The 13707-nt window shown below is 40.6% G+C and overlaps 1 protein-coding gene across 1 annotated transcript in view; it reads left to right on the forward strand.

The window, feature by feature from the left end:
• Positions 1-4619: 4619 nt before the first annotated feature.
• Positions 4620-13707, forward strand: part of TEK (TEK tyrosine kinase, endothelial) — a 38367-nt gene continuing 29279 nt past the window's right edge. The window contains 1 exon segment of the mRNA XM_010080367.1: positions 4620-4671. Coding sequence (XP_010078669.1) covers positions 4620-4671 — 52 coding nt within the window.

A 13707-nucleotide genomic window follows, 5' to 3' on the forward strand; every position in this document is an offset into this window, starting at 1 on the left:
GCTAAGGCTGTTCTGTAGACTGCTCAGTACTCAGCCATTTTACATGCTACGGTCTCCTGAAAATATAAGAGAAGCTCTTTTTTGAGAAAAAAAAAAAAACACTGAGAAAAAAAGCTGTTCATACCTATGTTTGCAATCCTGAATTATCTTTTGAGTATGCATATGCAGCAGAGGCAGTAGAACAAGCAAGAAGTAACGCACCTCCGCAGCATGGGCTGCCAAGTCAAGAGAATGAGCTGTGACAGAAAACAGACTCTGACACTGTTGTCCAAAAAACCGGACCTCATCACCTGGTGTGCAACAAGTCAATCAACACACAGAGTCGAGATATCGTTTAACTGCATTTCTGCACAGAGATGGATGCTAGGTGGTAATCCACAAAACTAGCATACCTGGTTGCAGTCATGTCACATATTTACACAGTTCAAAATGTTGGTTGTGCCCTCTTTGCTCCATCCCTCTAATCACAGTTGGTTAATTCTTATCTCTTCTTAATTACAACTGGTCGGTTTTTCTCCAACTTCAGTTTAAAGGCACAGTGTTTTTTAATTTTACCACACATGCTCGGTAAATCTCTTGATTCGAGGGGGGTCTCAGGCATCTAAAGGTGTGGTTTTCACATTATAATAAGGTCCCAAGATTTGTAATAACAAAAAGCTCTCATGCTTCTGGACATGTCACACCCCAAGGACAGTAGTTCCTGTCCTCCCTGATAAGGGGTAAATGGTCCAAAATTGCTCCATTGTCTCCAAGGCCAGGCCCATCCAGCACCATCTCACTGTTTACATAACTTCCTTATTGCCAAATAACAACACCTTTTCTACCCCACCTTAACGTTTCTCACAACCACCTATTACAATGTTGCCACTCGGCTATACTGTCCCTTCCACCTTAGTAACACTTATCTTTAACTAATGTACTGCAGAAACCTTTGTCTCCCTCCAGCTTCTACACTGCCACTGCATTGTGTAGGGATAGTCCTCATCCTGACTGCTTAGACCAGCAACAGCACCTGGCTGCTACCACTCACTTCTAGGTGATCCACAATAGATGGCTCAGGGGCTGTGGTTGGCCTCAGTGGCATAGACTGTTCTGTAGGGGAGAACAGGATCTGTTTAAAAAAATAAGCTTAAACTCCATCAGCTATGAGCCTCTGCTTCACATTAGCTGATTGTGGTGAGTAATAATTCCTAAAGTTCCTTTACTGCCTCCTACTAACACATTAACATCATGTCAAGGCCAAAGCAGTGGCTCATTTCCAAAAAGTATAATACAGCCAGACACTGCAAGAGGATATGTGCTTTCTGCTAACACATCTACCTGATTAAAGAAGTGCAGAGTGGTATTGTTTCTTTTTCCTCCTCACATATTTCCATGCACTACAGCATGTATGAATGGATTGTCCTTGAGACAAGCGTGCTGCTTATCTAAAGAGGAAAGCCTTATGTCAGGAGTTCAGGGCACTTGACCTATCATAAAATTAGCCTTCAGCAAATAGAGTTATGAAAAGCCATGTTTAATGCTAGGGTTATATTTACATGTTGAGAGACAATTTGTTTCCCTGCTGTAACTAATTTAAAAACTCATACAAGCCATTGTGATGGGTGTTAAGTTAGATGTGGATGCTGATGTGTATTAATCTGCAGTTAAGCACCAACAAAACTGTTGTTCCTGAGAGAAACATTTTAGAAATCACATTTCTAAATTGGACAGGATTGGACAGCCTTGATGAGTCTTTCCAAGTACCTTTGGAAAAGACAAAGGGTGTAGTCTATGTGGCCCAAATACAGCTACACATCTGTCTAAGGACATGCCATGGGCATTCTCCTTGGCCAGCCCAGTAGTTGATAGCCCTTATTAGCCCCCCATGCAACAAAAGCTAGAGTGACTCAGTATCATATTTTACTCTTCCTGCCATCCTCACTTTTAGCCCAGTTTCTTTCACTGACAACTATTGCCAGTTCTTCTGCTCTTTAATAGTGAATGCAGGCTGAGGTTTAGGATCCTCTTGATTGTAAATCCATCAACATAAGCTGAGGATTAGATAGCAAGAGATGGGTTCATGCATGGGATCCTGCTATGATATCGTTACTGCTTGGTGGAGGGGACAGACAATTCTTCTGCACTTTTGTGTTGTTCAGTAATCAGAGAGATAATCAGACCATACAGTTTTTAGCTCACAAGCCAGAAAATTGATATGACCTACTTCTAGAAAGACTCATATTCTAATAACATGAAATTGAAATATGAGGATGAAAATATGGGAGGTAGCGCTGGCAGACATTTAAACACGAGTAAGACTAGGCTAGAGGAGTGGAATACTTTAAATTCCACAGTCTAGCAAAAGCTTATACCGTGATTAATTTTGAAATCCATGGGGGCAATAATCAAACTGGCTCTTAAAAGCCTTCCAAATAGAAACTAATCTAAGCTTAAATACTTACATACAAACAAGTACTTAAGTTTGCTGAATCATAGACTCTCTTCTTTACTTCTTCAAAAATGAAATCATATAATGGAACAAAAAACAAATACATGAGCCTGCTGAAGCTGGTATCCCAACCAAATTCTGACTTGGGTAAGTACCTACTTCCTCTCTTATGGCTTCAGCAAATCTTTGTATTTGTGGAGTATTGCATATTTAGGCTGTCTGCTCTCATCCTTGAGATAGCTACCTTGTCATGGCAGATTAAATGACCAGTAGACACAAGTCAATTCTTAAAAAAATAGTGAATAGCTGACCTGGCCAAATATGCATACTGCAAAAACAGTATCAGCAGCAGGCGATAGGCATTACTTTGCATTTAGGTGCATTAAAAATGGAGGCATGATGCACTTCTCCTCAGTGACTGGTTTATGCCCTGGGGAGTGTGATTTAAGTGGAAAGTTTAAAAACCCTTCTAAACTAACCATAACAGTCTGGAGAACCACAACCTTTACTGAAGTTGTTCAACCTCAGCAAATCAAAAGACACTGAAAAAAAAATTAAGGATAGGCCATGTTAGAAGTAGGTTAAATGAGCAACAGAACAGAATTATCCACTAGATAGGAACTATGATATTACTTAGTGTCTGGTACTATTCTGATATTGGAGGGACCTATACCAGCAGGCTTATAAAGGCTAATGTGCAGTTGGAGCATGGATAATCACTGCATCTTCATGTGTAAGAGTAGAAGAAAATGCTCTCAAAAATCAAAGATGGACAAAATACACGTATGTATTTTGCTCTGGAACCAGACCAGGTAAATATCTTCTATTCTCCCTCCTTTGAGCCTCATAATGGAATTGTAGTAGTGTTTGGACCTCACACTGCGTTTTTGCACCCAGAGGGTATTTTCAGTTTAAATTCCTACTCTGTTTGGCTTTCAGTGATACTTGCGGGGGCAGCAGGGGTGGGGAGAGGGTAGCATGTAAGGAGCAGCTCAGGTTTTAATGCATTGAAAACTGCTTGCTGTAGGTGACAGCCTTCTGTCCACATGGCAATAGATCTTGGGTATAACGGACTTCCTCTGTGAAATCTACACCAATTGAAGACTAAAAGGTCTTCCTAAGGAAATTAAACCAAAGTAGGATCAACCCATACCCTGTTTCCAAAATGATGCTGAACATTTGCTTGTCTCTACTTCTGTAAAAGTCATTCTGGGTGTTAGCATCTTGGCAGAACTACAGGACTTTTAAATGCTACATTGTCATGGGTTATATTTAGTCAAGTGGTAAATAAGATTGCCCTTTATTTGCGATTCTGTTTATATAGCTGAGTGCTGCCTTTCCACTTACTTCATTAATTTTTTGTGGTTTTCTTTGTATTTTTTCCTCATGTTTTGTTTTAGCTCCTGAGTTTTGAGACCCCCCTGAGTGAAGTGGCATTTCAATCCCACTGAAGTCATAATAACTGTGGGTGCGATTTATTATCGCAACAAGTTTTCAGTCTGTTTCCAATTGTCAAATGTAGAGAAAAGTTATTTCCACTAAAGCACGTGAACTAATGGAGTAGTTTGCTGGATTGTAGCTGGCTTTGGTCTGTACTGGATTCAGCTGGTTGTTTTGTGACTCTTTACTTCATATCTTTATTACTGTGTGTTGAGATATGTTGCAGCCAGCAGCTTACACGTGCATTAAATAAATAAGGGAAGAGATACACCCTGACAAATTAGCAGATCTGCAGTTTGAGAAGGGGATGACACTTTCCACCTACTGTACCCAGGTGGAAGAATTTTACTCACACTCTCCCGCCTACTAGAGGATGCCATCATTGTTCCTATTTTGCTGACTGCAACCAACAGCAGTTCCCTGCGTCTCCTGCAGCTCCAGAAAACTGTTTTGATGTATTGCTGGATGGATGGGATTTGCACTGCCCTGCAGTCCTCCTGATACAAAAATGCCTTTAAGATCCTGCCTTTCCCATCCTAATCTACAAAGGAAACAGGAAAAAGGAACTTAAACTCCCTGTACTCAGACAGCAATGAGACTGTTCCAGCCTGCGCCAGCGCTATGATTTCTTGCCTGTGACTTGTAAACAGCATACCATGCACGAGAAGAGTAACTGGTAAACGTCTGGCCCCAGAAAAGGATACTCCATGAGCAACTGTAAGAACTGGATGGATATATTTTGGAAAGCATGGACCCTTTAGCACATCTAGTTCTCTATGGATTCAGCCTGATGATTTCAGGTAAGCCTTTGCTTTAGTATCTGTAGCCGACCTGTCACCCCTTGTTTCTCATGCAATGTGCAGACAAAACGCATGGCTCCCTACTCTTTACTCCATCATTTACCTTTATTGGTTTAAGTACTCCTGTTTGTTTCAGTGATACCACTTATCTCTGTGCAGTGCTCTTACAGTGAGTGAGGGCAGGACTGTGGCCAAGCTATTGGGGAGGATTTAGCTACACATAGAATCTGCTGCTACTTCTTCTTAATTATTGAAGTTGTTTGTTGACACATCCGCACATTGCAGCAGGGTTTCTCTTCCATCTTATGATACTAGCTTTTTCATAAAGCTCATTACTTTGAAACTATTGATGCCCTTCCCCAAGAACATCTGCTCAAAATACAGATTAGATTTTGACTTTTTTCTGTGACTGACTTTATGAACTGGCTGTGCGGTAGGAAATGTTGACATTTCTAGGTATTCCAGTATCTGATTTTAGACAAGCTTTTAGATAGGATTCCACAACTGGAACCTAGATGAAATCTGGTGGACAAAAAATGGCAGGAAAAAAGGACATTATATAAGATCAATTAATAACACTTAAAATACAGCTAAAGAATGATTCAGTATTATCAGTAAATGTCGTTAGTTCAGCAAGTCAGAAGTTAGTCATAGGAGACATCTGCAGACATCTACAGTAAGATTATACTAATGTAAATTTAGTTTATAGTATTTGCAGCATTAACATTAGAGATGCTTTGCTGAAGCTATCACACACAGAGCCCTGAGAACGCCTGTGCTCTTCCCATCACATTCTTAGTTGCTCAGCATTTGGGTATTACTTTCACCATCCATATTTTGATTTTCTAGACAGTTTCGTCTGGGTAATATACCAGGCAAAATCTGTAGAAGAGAAATACACAATAACCTTAGACTCTTAACTCATTCCTAACCATTTCATTGAGATGTGCATAATTGTTCCAGTCCGTCTCATAGTAAAAACGTAATGTGCTGTAAAACTGCAGATTGTGATGCAATGAAAACCAGAAAGTAGCAAGAAAAGGCAGAAGTCCTCATTGCTTGTGTAACTTACTTTACAATTTCCAGATCTTCTTCATTAGTAGAATGTTAATATCTAAGTGAAATTATGAACAAATGAGTTTGAGGTGTTCCTTTTGGCATCTATAAAAGGACAGAGATTAATACAGGCAAAAAAATGTGTTTAAAATCTGTTGAATGTGTGTTTGGAAGTATTCTTACCTAGGCATTGCTGTATTAGGCTGCATATTGTTTACCAATGCCTCTTTTGTGGCTTAAGTTTCTTGATTGTTTAGCTACACATTGATTCAACCTCCTTAGTCCTCAGATAACTTCCAGCTTTTCACTTTAAGGAGATATCTGGTGCTGTAAGCATTATGGATGGAGAAGAAAAGAACATCCAGTTTCCCAACTCTTTTTCCTTGTCTCTTCTGATTCTCAACATGTTAACATATACCGAATTGACACAGAAAGCAAGGAATGTTCATTAAATCACAAGTACAGAAGAAACAGAAGTCGGCTGCAGAGATCAGCTATTAACATGGGCAGTGCAGCCAGCTCAGTGCTGAAGAGCTGCCAGTCACTGCCTTTTCCACCAGGGCTGGCCAGCGAGGTGTGTGCTGCAGTCCCACCCATCTCAATAGATCTGTCAGCTTTCCCGCTTTTGTTTGGGAATGATATCATGTTTCCTGGGGCGAGCAGTGGAAGACAATGAGAGCCCGCTTTCCTCTAGATACTGCAGGCAGAGCTCGGGAAAGCAGCAATGACAATCCCTGAGCAGGCGAGGCTTTACACTCAGCACTGACAGTGAACTGGCTTAACCTTGTCCCCAGTGATCTTGCGCTTCTCTGGGTGTGTTGCTGCGTAGGCACAAAATCCACTCCACCCTTTTCCAAGGTGAAGACCGTTGGCTTGGCTCTTATGACAAGAAAGGGCCTTTGATTTAATGTCCTTTTTTTTTTTTTTTTTTTTTTTTTTTTTAAATAACAGTACTCCATTTGCAACTGGAGCTAAAGATCTGATTTGGAAGGTAATGTTCAAAATATACACAAATGCTCACTTTTGCACTGTATGTATGGTCACTGCTTGCCATAGTAAACATTCAGTTAAACGGACAAGGGGTTGAATTTAGTCCTATTTGGATTCTTGAAACTAGACTGAGCATCACCACGTATTTTTCTTATGGTTGATTCTACTCCAGTCAACATTTTGTAGAATCAAAATGATCCTGGTATCATCCTGAAGTACGGATTCAAACCCCAAGGTTGTGCCTAGGTATGATCTGTTAAGTCCTGACCAAAGAAGAGCCACAGACTCACCCATTGCCTTGGAAGGCTGAGGACAAAGCAAGGAATGAGGGTCAGAACTTGCCTTTTGCCTCTTAATAACATCCTCAGATGATCTGGAAATTTGCTTGCAGCTTCTGAGAGTGGGCTGACTATCAGAAACGTCCATGGGTGAGCCTTATTTTGGCAAGATGGCTACCATCAGTAGCAGATTTGTGGAAATCAGCAACAATTAAAACCAGTTTCAAGCATATTTCTTTGACTATTTCTGGCAGGAAACAAATACATTGTCAAATGTCTCTGTTCTCCAAGACAGATAGAATCTTCTGCGCTATAGCTTTGCTCTACCAATAATCTTAGATCTAGTGGGTTTCTAAAAATACTGGATTTTTGTGTGTGTGTGTGATTTAGCTGTTGGACCCATATACGGTAAAAGTCTCAAAAGGTTGTATTAGCCTCTTAAGAAAGGATAACAGCGGAGCTAACAGTGTAGTGGCATTCAGCAGTAGCTCTCTATCATGCCTGTTGATGGCTGTGGTTTTTTTTGAGATCACTAGGTGGTATGAAACAAAACTGTAAATTGTATATATCAAAATTATTATGTGACTGATTTACATGTTTAGAAAGTTAAGCAGCTTTGTTAAGCTTAACATTACCAGATTCAGAAGCACCATTATGATGCTGTAGGCTCTTCAAGTTTATGAGAAATCATGAATTTTAGTTAGATGGGAAAGTTCTAATTATTTTGATTCAAGACTTGTTTTTTCTCTTGTGAAGCATAACTTAACCTAAAGAAAACTTCTACTAACCGTTGGTTAATAAATACATGCCTGTGGCAGGGAACATAAATGTCATTCCTTGCATAGTTAAAGGGACTAGGCCTGTGTGAGTATCTTCAAATATGCAGCTGTCAGACCAAAATGGCACCTGAACTTCAAACAGTGTGTCCTACAGCTGCAGTGCTTGAGCCTCCCACAGCCAAATCAGTGGACACAAACACATTTTGGGCTTTTAATCTCAGGTATTTCAAAGCTGTGCTGACTAGACATTAGACTGACACACAACCTTTCAGACACCTAAATTATCAAGCTGCTAATGTGAATTGCAGGAGAAATTTAAAAATGGATTTCATTCCTCGTTCCTGAAGTGTATTTGATTTGTGAGACCCAGCAATTGCATCTGCCTGCCACACTTGGGTTATTTACCCAGAGGGAAGAGCATCCTGATGCCTTTTTTATGATCCTGAAATATACATGTAATTTAGACTCTTCATGAGACGTAGCCTTCATTGAATCCAGCAATGATGGCCCTGCCACACGAATCACTGGTTGAATCTCTGGCCTGCTGACTGTTGGCATTTCTACACAGTTGTTTTAGGATGATCATGACTACAGAATCGATGGATCTGTCTGATGGGAGAAAGAGAGCTGTTCTGTTTTAGTCACATTGTTGGCTATATGTTTGGAAACAAAAAAGTTCCACCTAATTCATTGCTCCCTGACTCTGCAGTTTGAAGCCAACAACAGGAGCTTCAGCCTTTGCAGACTGCTCTGTGCACCTACTCTAAGTGGAATTACAAAAGTGGGCTGATTCTCTCAAGTTCTTTTATTTTTTAGCTTTAGAGTTTGCTTTTTGTGTGTGCCTGGTTCAGAGCTCGTGACAGGTAGAGTAGCTCTCAGGGAGCCTGTGTTCCCAAAGGCCATTTCAGCAGCTGGGAATAATCAGGAGTGAAAAGGCATTGCATCAGACCCAGAGGAATCAAATCTAAAAGGGTGAAATGAAATCACAGTACATTCAGAAGTGTTAACATATGCTATTGTTTTAGATACAGATTCATATATATATATCTACATATATTAGATTGTTTGGGGATTTAGTCATAATTAAGCTGGTTGGATTATTTTTTGCTGAAATTTAATTTCAGGAAACAAAATGAAGGTGTAACATTTTGCAGAGATGGTCTGATACCCACAAGAATCTCATCTGGAAAGCCTTAGGTGGACAAGAGGGAGTACAGAAGTCAGAGAGACTGACTGCAGCTGAGCCGCTGGCTTTAGGGCAGGGGAGATGTGGAGCTGGTCCTCGAGGTGCCCACAATGAGAATCAGATGGGTTGGAAACCTGGTCTATATGAGTCACATAGACTTGAGCTTTTCTGGCCCTGCCCTGGCTCTTAAACACACAAAAACCCAGTTCAGATTTCCATGGAAGACCATGGTCCTCCATTGTGGTGTGGAGGGTGTTAGGTTGGCACAGAAGAAATTAACCACAAATGGATGCACCTACCATTTGTGTGAGACGTGTATAGTTCCATGCGCAGCTCCCACTGTGAGGCAAGATCTGCCTGGGACTGGAGGGATGAACTTGCAATGAAGAGCTGTTCTCCAAAGACAGTATCTACCCTGTGCTAGTGGCAAGAAAGAAAACCCATCAAAATATGTTTTGTAATTCATCATTAGGAAGTGCAAACACCTTTAGGGTGTGAATATATTAGGCATTTACTTCTGAAAGGATTATCGAAAGACAGGTTCACAAGTGACATTTCTGTATTCAAGGGTTATACATGTAAACTTTTTGCTTCAAGGCTGGCATTTTGCTTGCCTGGTATTTATTTGCTTTTTGCATCATATCAGCCTGTCTAATGAAGTGGTTTGGTTAATTTCCCCTTCGGAGTGTAACAAGTCTCTCTTGACAATGAAGTTCCATCTGCACTTCTGATTACGCTGATGATTTTCTCTTGTATTATTTTTTGGCTGTTCATCTCAGACCTGCCACTGGTCAGTAACCTTAGTCTCATTAGTCACAAAACATGCTTAGCATCAGAAATATCTAACACTCCTCTACTCAGAAAGATCATTAACTGTCAAAGTGAGGATACACTACTGTACAGGCAAGAACTTTATTAGAGTATGTCTGTCCAGCAGCCAGCTCTCACAGACACTTCCAGAGAGTAAACCTTATGCATGTTGCATGCACTGATATATCCTATGAAGACTAATTGGTTACCTATGTTATTTTGCGTACTTCAGCTTGGCACATGCACACAAACAACATACAGTATACATATGCAGCATATATAGTAGCTTCGTAACGCAGCTTTACATGGATCACCCTTGTTATGGACATATTTATTCTTGCTTGCAAGTACTTTCTTCATGGTAGTGCCCATATTTGGCTAGCTGCAAATACAGCCAGATGTAGCTGAACTACAAGCCTGTCCTACGTGGGCTTTCCCACATTCCTTGCTCTTTTTTCAGCATTACCTAGCACTTTATCAGCTTGCAGTTCAACAAGCAATTTCTGCTGATACATTTCTGCTTTTCTTTCTCATACTCAACCAGGTCTAAGGAGAAGTCATGAGAAAGCATCTTTCTACATTTTGGTTACTTACAGGCACACATTTAGGCACCCTCCCTGGGAAACCCCAAACTTTGTAACTACAAAACAAGAGACAATGTGAAATACTGAGGTCCAGGCTATTCAGCAAGTTAGGTTTGTTCTAAATCAAAATCTTATTCTTTCAAGTAGAGGGAGTGCTTGTTGTTGCTTTTTAAGAGGCTTGAAGGAGGAAGGGTTGCTGACTTGACAGTCTGGGACATACATTTCCATTAATCTCAAAATGACTTTTAACTCCTGCAGTGAGTGCCATATGCAACTACTTTCCTTTCAGCACAACACCAAACCTAAACTAAGCACAGATTCTATTTTGCTCTCTGCTGGTGTAGTATCTATATGTTTTACATTCATTTTCCCAGATAGTTAATAGCAGGAATAATTTGTGTAATAAGCCATAACACTAAAAAAAAAACACAAGAACTGCCTAAGCATTTCAAATTACATCACCTGCTATTTATTCCCCTTGCTTCACCTGATGAAAAAAAGGGTGGAATTTACTGGAATTTTCTGCCCTCCCCTCTTCCCTTAAATAATTAGTACTTTTAAAGTATTGATCTTTCTACTTACCTGTTACCACAGATCTTCTTTTTCTTCTATTATGCTCCAAATGCCAGGGAAAGGACTTCCAGCTTATAGTCACTTCAAGCAATTAATAATAAAGCTCTACAAATACAAGGAAAATAAATACATCATTCAGATGTGTAATGTCTGAACAATTCCTTTCCTTCCACTACTACTCAGCACCAATTAATAGCTAAAACATTTACTCAGAAATTTGCATTCTCACTGCACCTTGCAAATATGGACTAGTGATTAAATATGTGTTTAGGGGACAGTGGGATATGGTTTTCCTTTACCTTGATGGTGCTGACAACTCTGTCTGCTTGCTATGCTAGAGGAGTGTTAGCCACTCCACAGTGCTGAACACTTTTCCAATTTACAGGCAACTTTCCAAAGGCCTCTCATTAGGTGGAAATTATCTCGAACATTTCCATCTTTTCTTGGGGACCAGACAACAGTTAACAGTGTAAATATGGAAGTATTTGGGCAGGGACTTTCTGAGATTAAAAGACAAATTGTAACTTTTCTATTCTCACAAGACTTGCTGTGTGTACTCATCTATGACATAAAGTATTCTAGCTTGAGATTACTGCATTGTTTTATTCCCAAACTACTGTCTAGCACCAATTCCAATCTAGGAAAGTCATGTTTTAAACTTTGTTGGAGACTTCCTTGCTTTTTGAGCAGACCTGTGACTGGGATGTGTTCCAGAGAATTTCTGAGAGCTTTTTCTTCCAGCTGGTCCTGGCTGAGTTTTGCTGGTGGAACACAGCACAGAAAACATGATGACTTTGTGCCTGTATGAATAGCATTTTGGTAGGGAATGAGAACACACAGGGACTACAGAGACAGTACGATACTCACTTACTCTGTTCAGCACAATTGCCCCAGGCAAATACGTACTAGAAAAGCTGTGAAAGATACAGACAGGTATCACCTACCAAGAGAGAGCATAATCCTGTAGTTAAGAGCTGGCCAAGAGAAACTGCAAAGGTCTCCCTGCATTAATTTTGCCATCTGGGTTACCATAGAATGACAGAATCATGGAATGGTTTGGGTTGGAAGGGATCTTAAAGACCATCTAGTTCCAGCCCCGCTGCCATGGGCAGGGACATCTCCCACTAGACTAGCTGGGTTGCTCAAAATCTCATCCAACCTTTCCTTGAACACTTCCAGGGATGGGGCATCAAAAGCTTCTCCTGGCAACCTGTTCCAGTGCCTCACCACCCCCACAGGAAAAAATTGCTTCCTAGTATCTAACCTAAGTCTGCCTTCTTTCAGCTTAAAACTGTTACCCTTTGTCCTAGCCCTACACTCCTGGATAGAGTGCTTCCCCATCTCTCCTGTTGCTGCCCTTTAAGTACTGGAAGGCTGCTTTAAGGTCTCCCCAGAACCTACTCTTATCCAGGCTGAACAACCCCAACTCTCTCAGCCTGTCCTCGTACAGGAGGTGCTCCAGCCCCCTGATCATCTTCATGACCCTCCTCTGGACTCGCTCTAACACTTACAGTGGATATGTTATTATTCACACTTTTTGTTTTAGAGGATGCCGTTTTTGCTGTGTTGGAAGGGCTCAAAACACTGCACTGCAACGAGTGTGTCATAAATACTGGTCAATGAATCCTCTCTGCATGGCATCTCCCAATTCCAGCATTAGCCTTCTGCAAGCACTCTCTCTCCTCAAAATCTATTTGCACACACAGCAAATTGCCTTCTTGATAAGGTCAGTTCTTCAAGGACGAGGGCAAGAGTCAAAGGACTTTTTCAAGGAAGCGCAGAGGATTGTGACTGGTACAGAGACAGGCTGTTTCCTGTATGCATTTTTTGTGCTTTTCTCAGAGAGCTAAATCCTGTTGTCCTTATTTGGTCTTTACATACTCAAATTCTTCATTAACATAACGGGTAGGACTTGCCCAAGTTTTGCCAGAGTAGGTAAATTCCTTTTTAGCAAGGACAGTTGGGTTAGTTTAATTTGCGTTACCAGAAAGAGGTGCTGTAGGAATCCCTAAGAGTAAAGCATATGTGCATTTTACACTTTTCTGGGTTTTTACTTCCAGTCTGAGGGCAACAACTCCCAGTGGAGTCATAGCAAGCTTTCCTATCACCTCAGAGGCCTTAGGCTCACTTTAAAATGTCAGTTCTGCCAGCTTCTGAGTTGAACAAGTGAGTTGCTTTCAAGTCAATGTGCTGCTAGTATGCTTTTTTTTTTAAAAAAAAAAAATACACCTCAAACATAGCTTTTCCTAGTGCAAAGCTTTAGCTTGGATATATTTTAATTTCTGCTTGCAATACATTCCAGTTGTGAAACCTTTGCTGCCAAATCATGCTTGGCATATGATTCCACACTTAGATATTACTCCCTTTTAGATGCAGAAAGGCCTTCTAGTGTTTCTCCAGGAGTACATGAAACTCCATCTGTGCTCCATCTGCCTCACGCAGGTGTCTGCGTTACTCTGCAGTGTTTAATATGACAAAAACCCACCTATATTTAGACAATCAATCAGAACACTATCCATTCACCAGTGGCTAGATTTTGATTAATCTGGTATAATCACAAGTATAAATAAGCAATACGCCTGAGCTATGGTTGTTCTACACCTTGTTTACACAATTTGTATTACTACAAAGAAACAGAAAAGTGCGGCAAATGCTTTGAACCTAATATGGTAACGCTTTGCTGTATCTTGTATAGGGATCAAAGGCAACTCAGTCCTCAAAACTCAAGAATTCTCCTACTACTTTTTCTCAGTGTATTAAAAGGTTGACATGCAGGGAGG

Source organism: Pterocles gutturalis, unplaced genomic scaffold, assembly GCF_000699245.1.
Source record: "Pterocles gutturalis isolate BGI_N339 unplaced genomic scaffold, ASM69924v1 scaffold14286, whole genome shotgun sequence".
NCBI lineage: Eukaryota > Metazoa > Chordata > Aves > Pterocliformes > Pteroclidae > Pterocles > Pterocles gutturalis.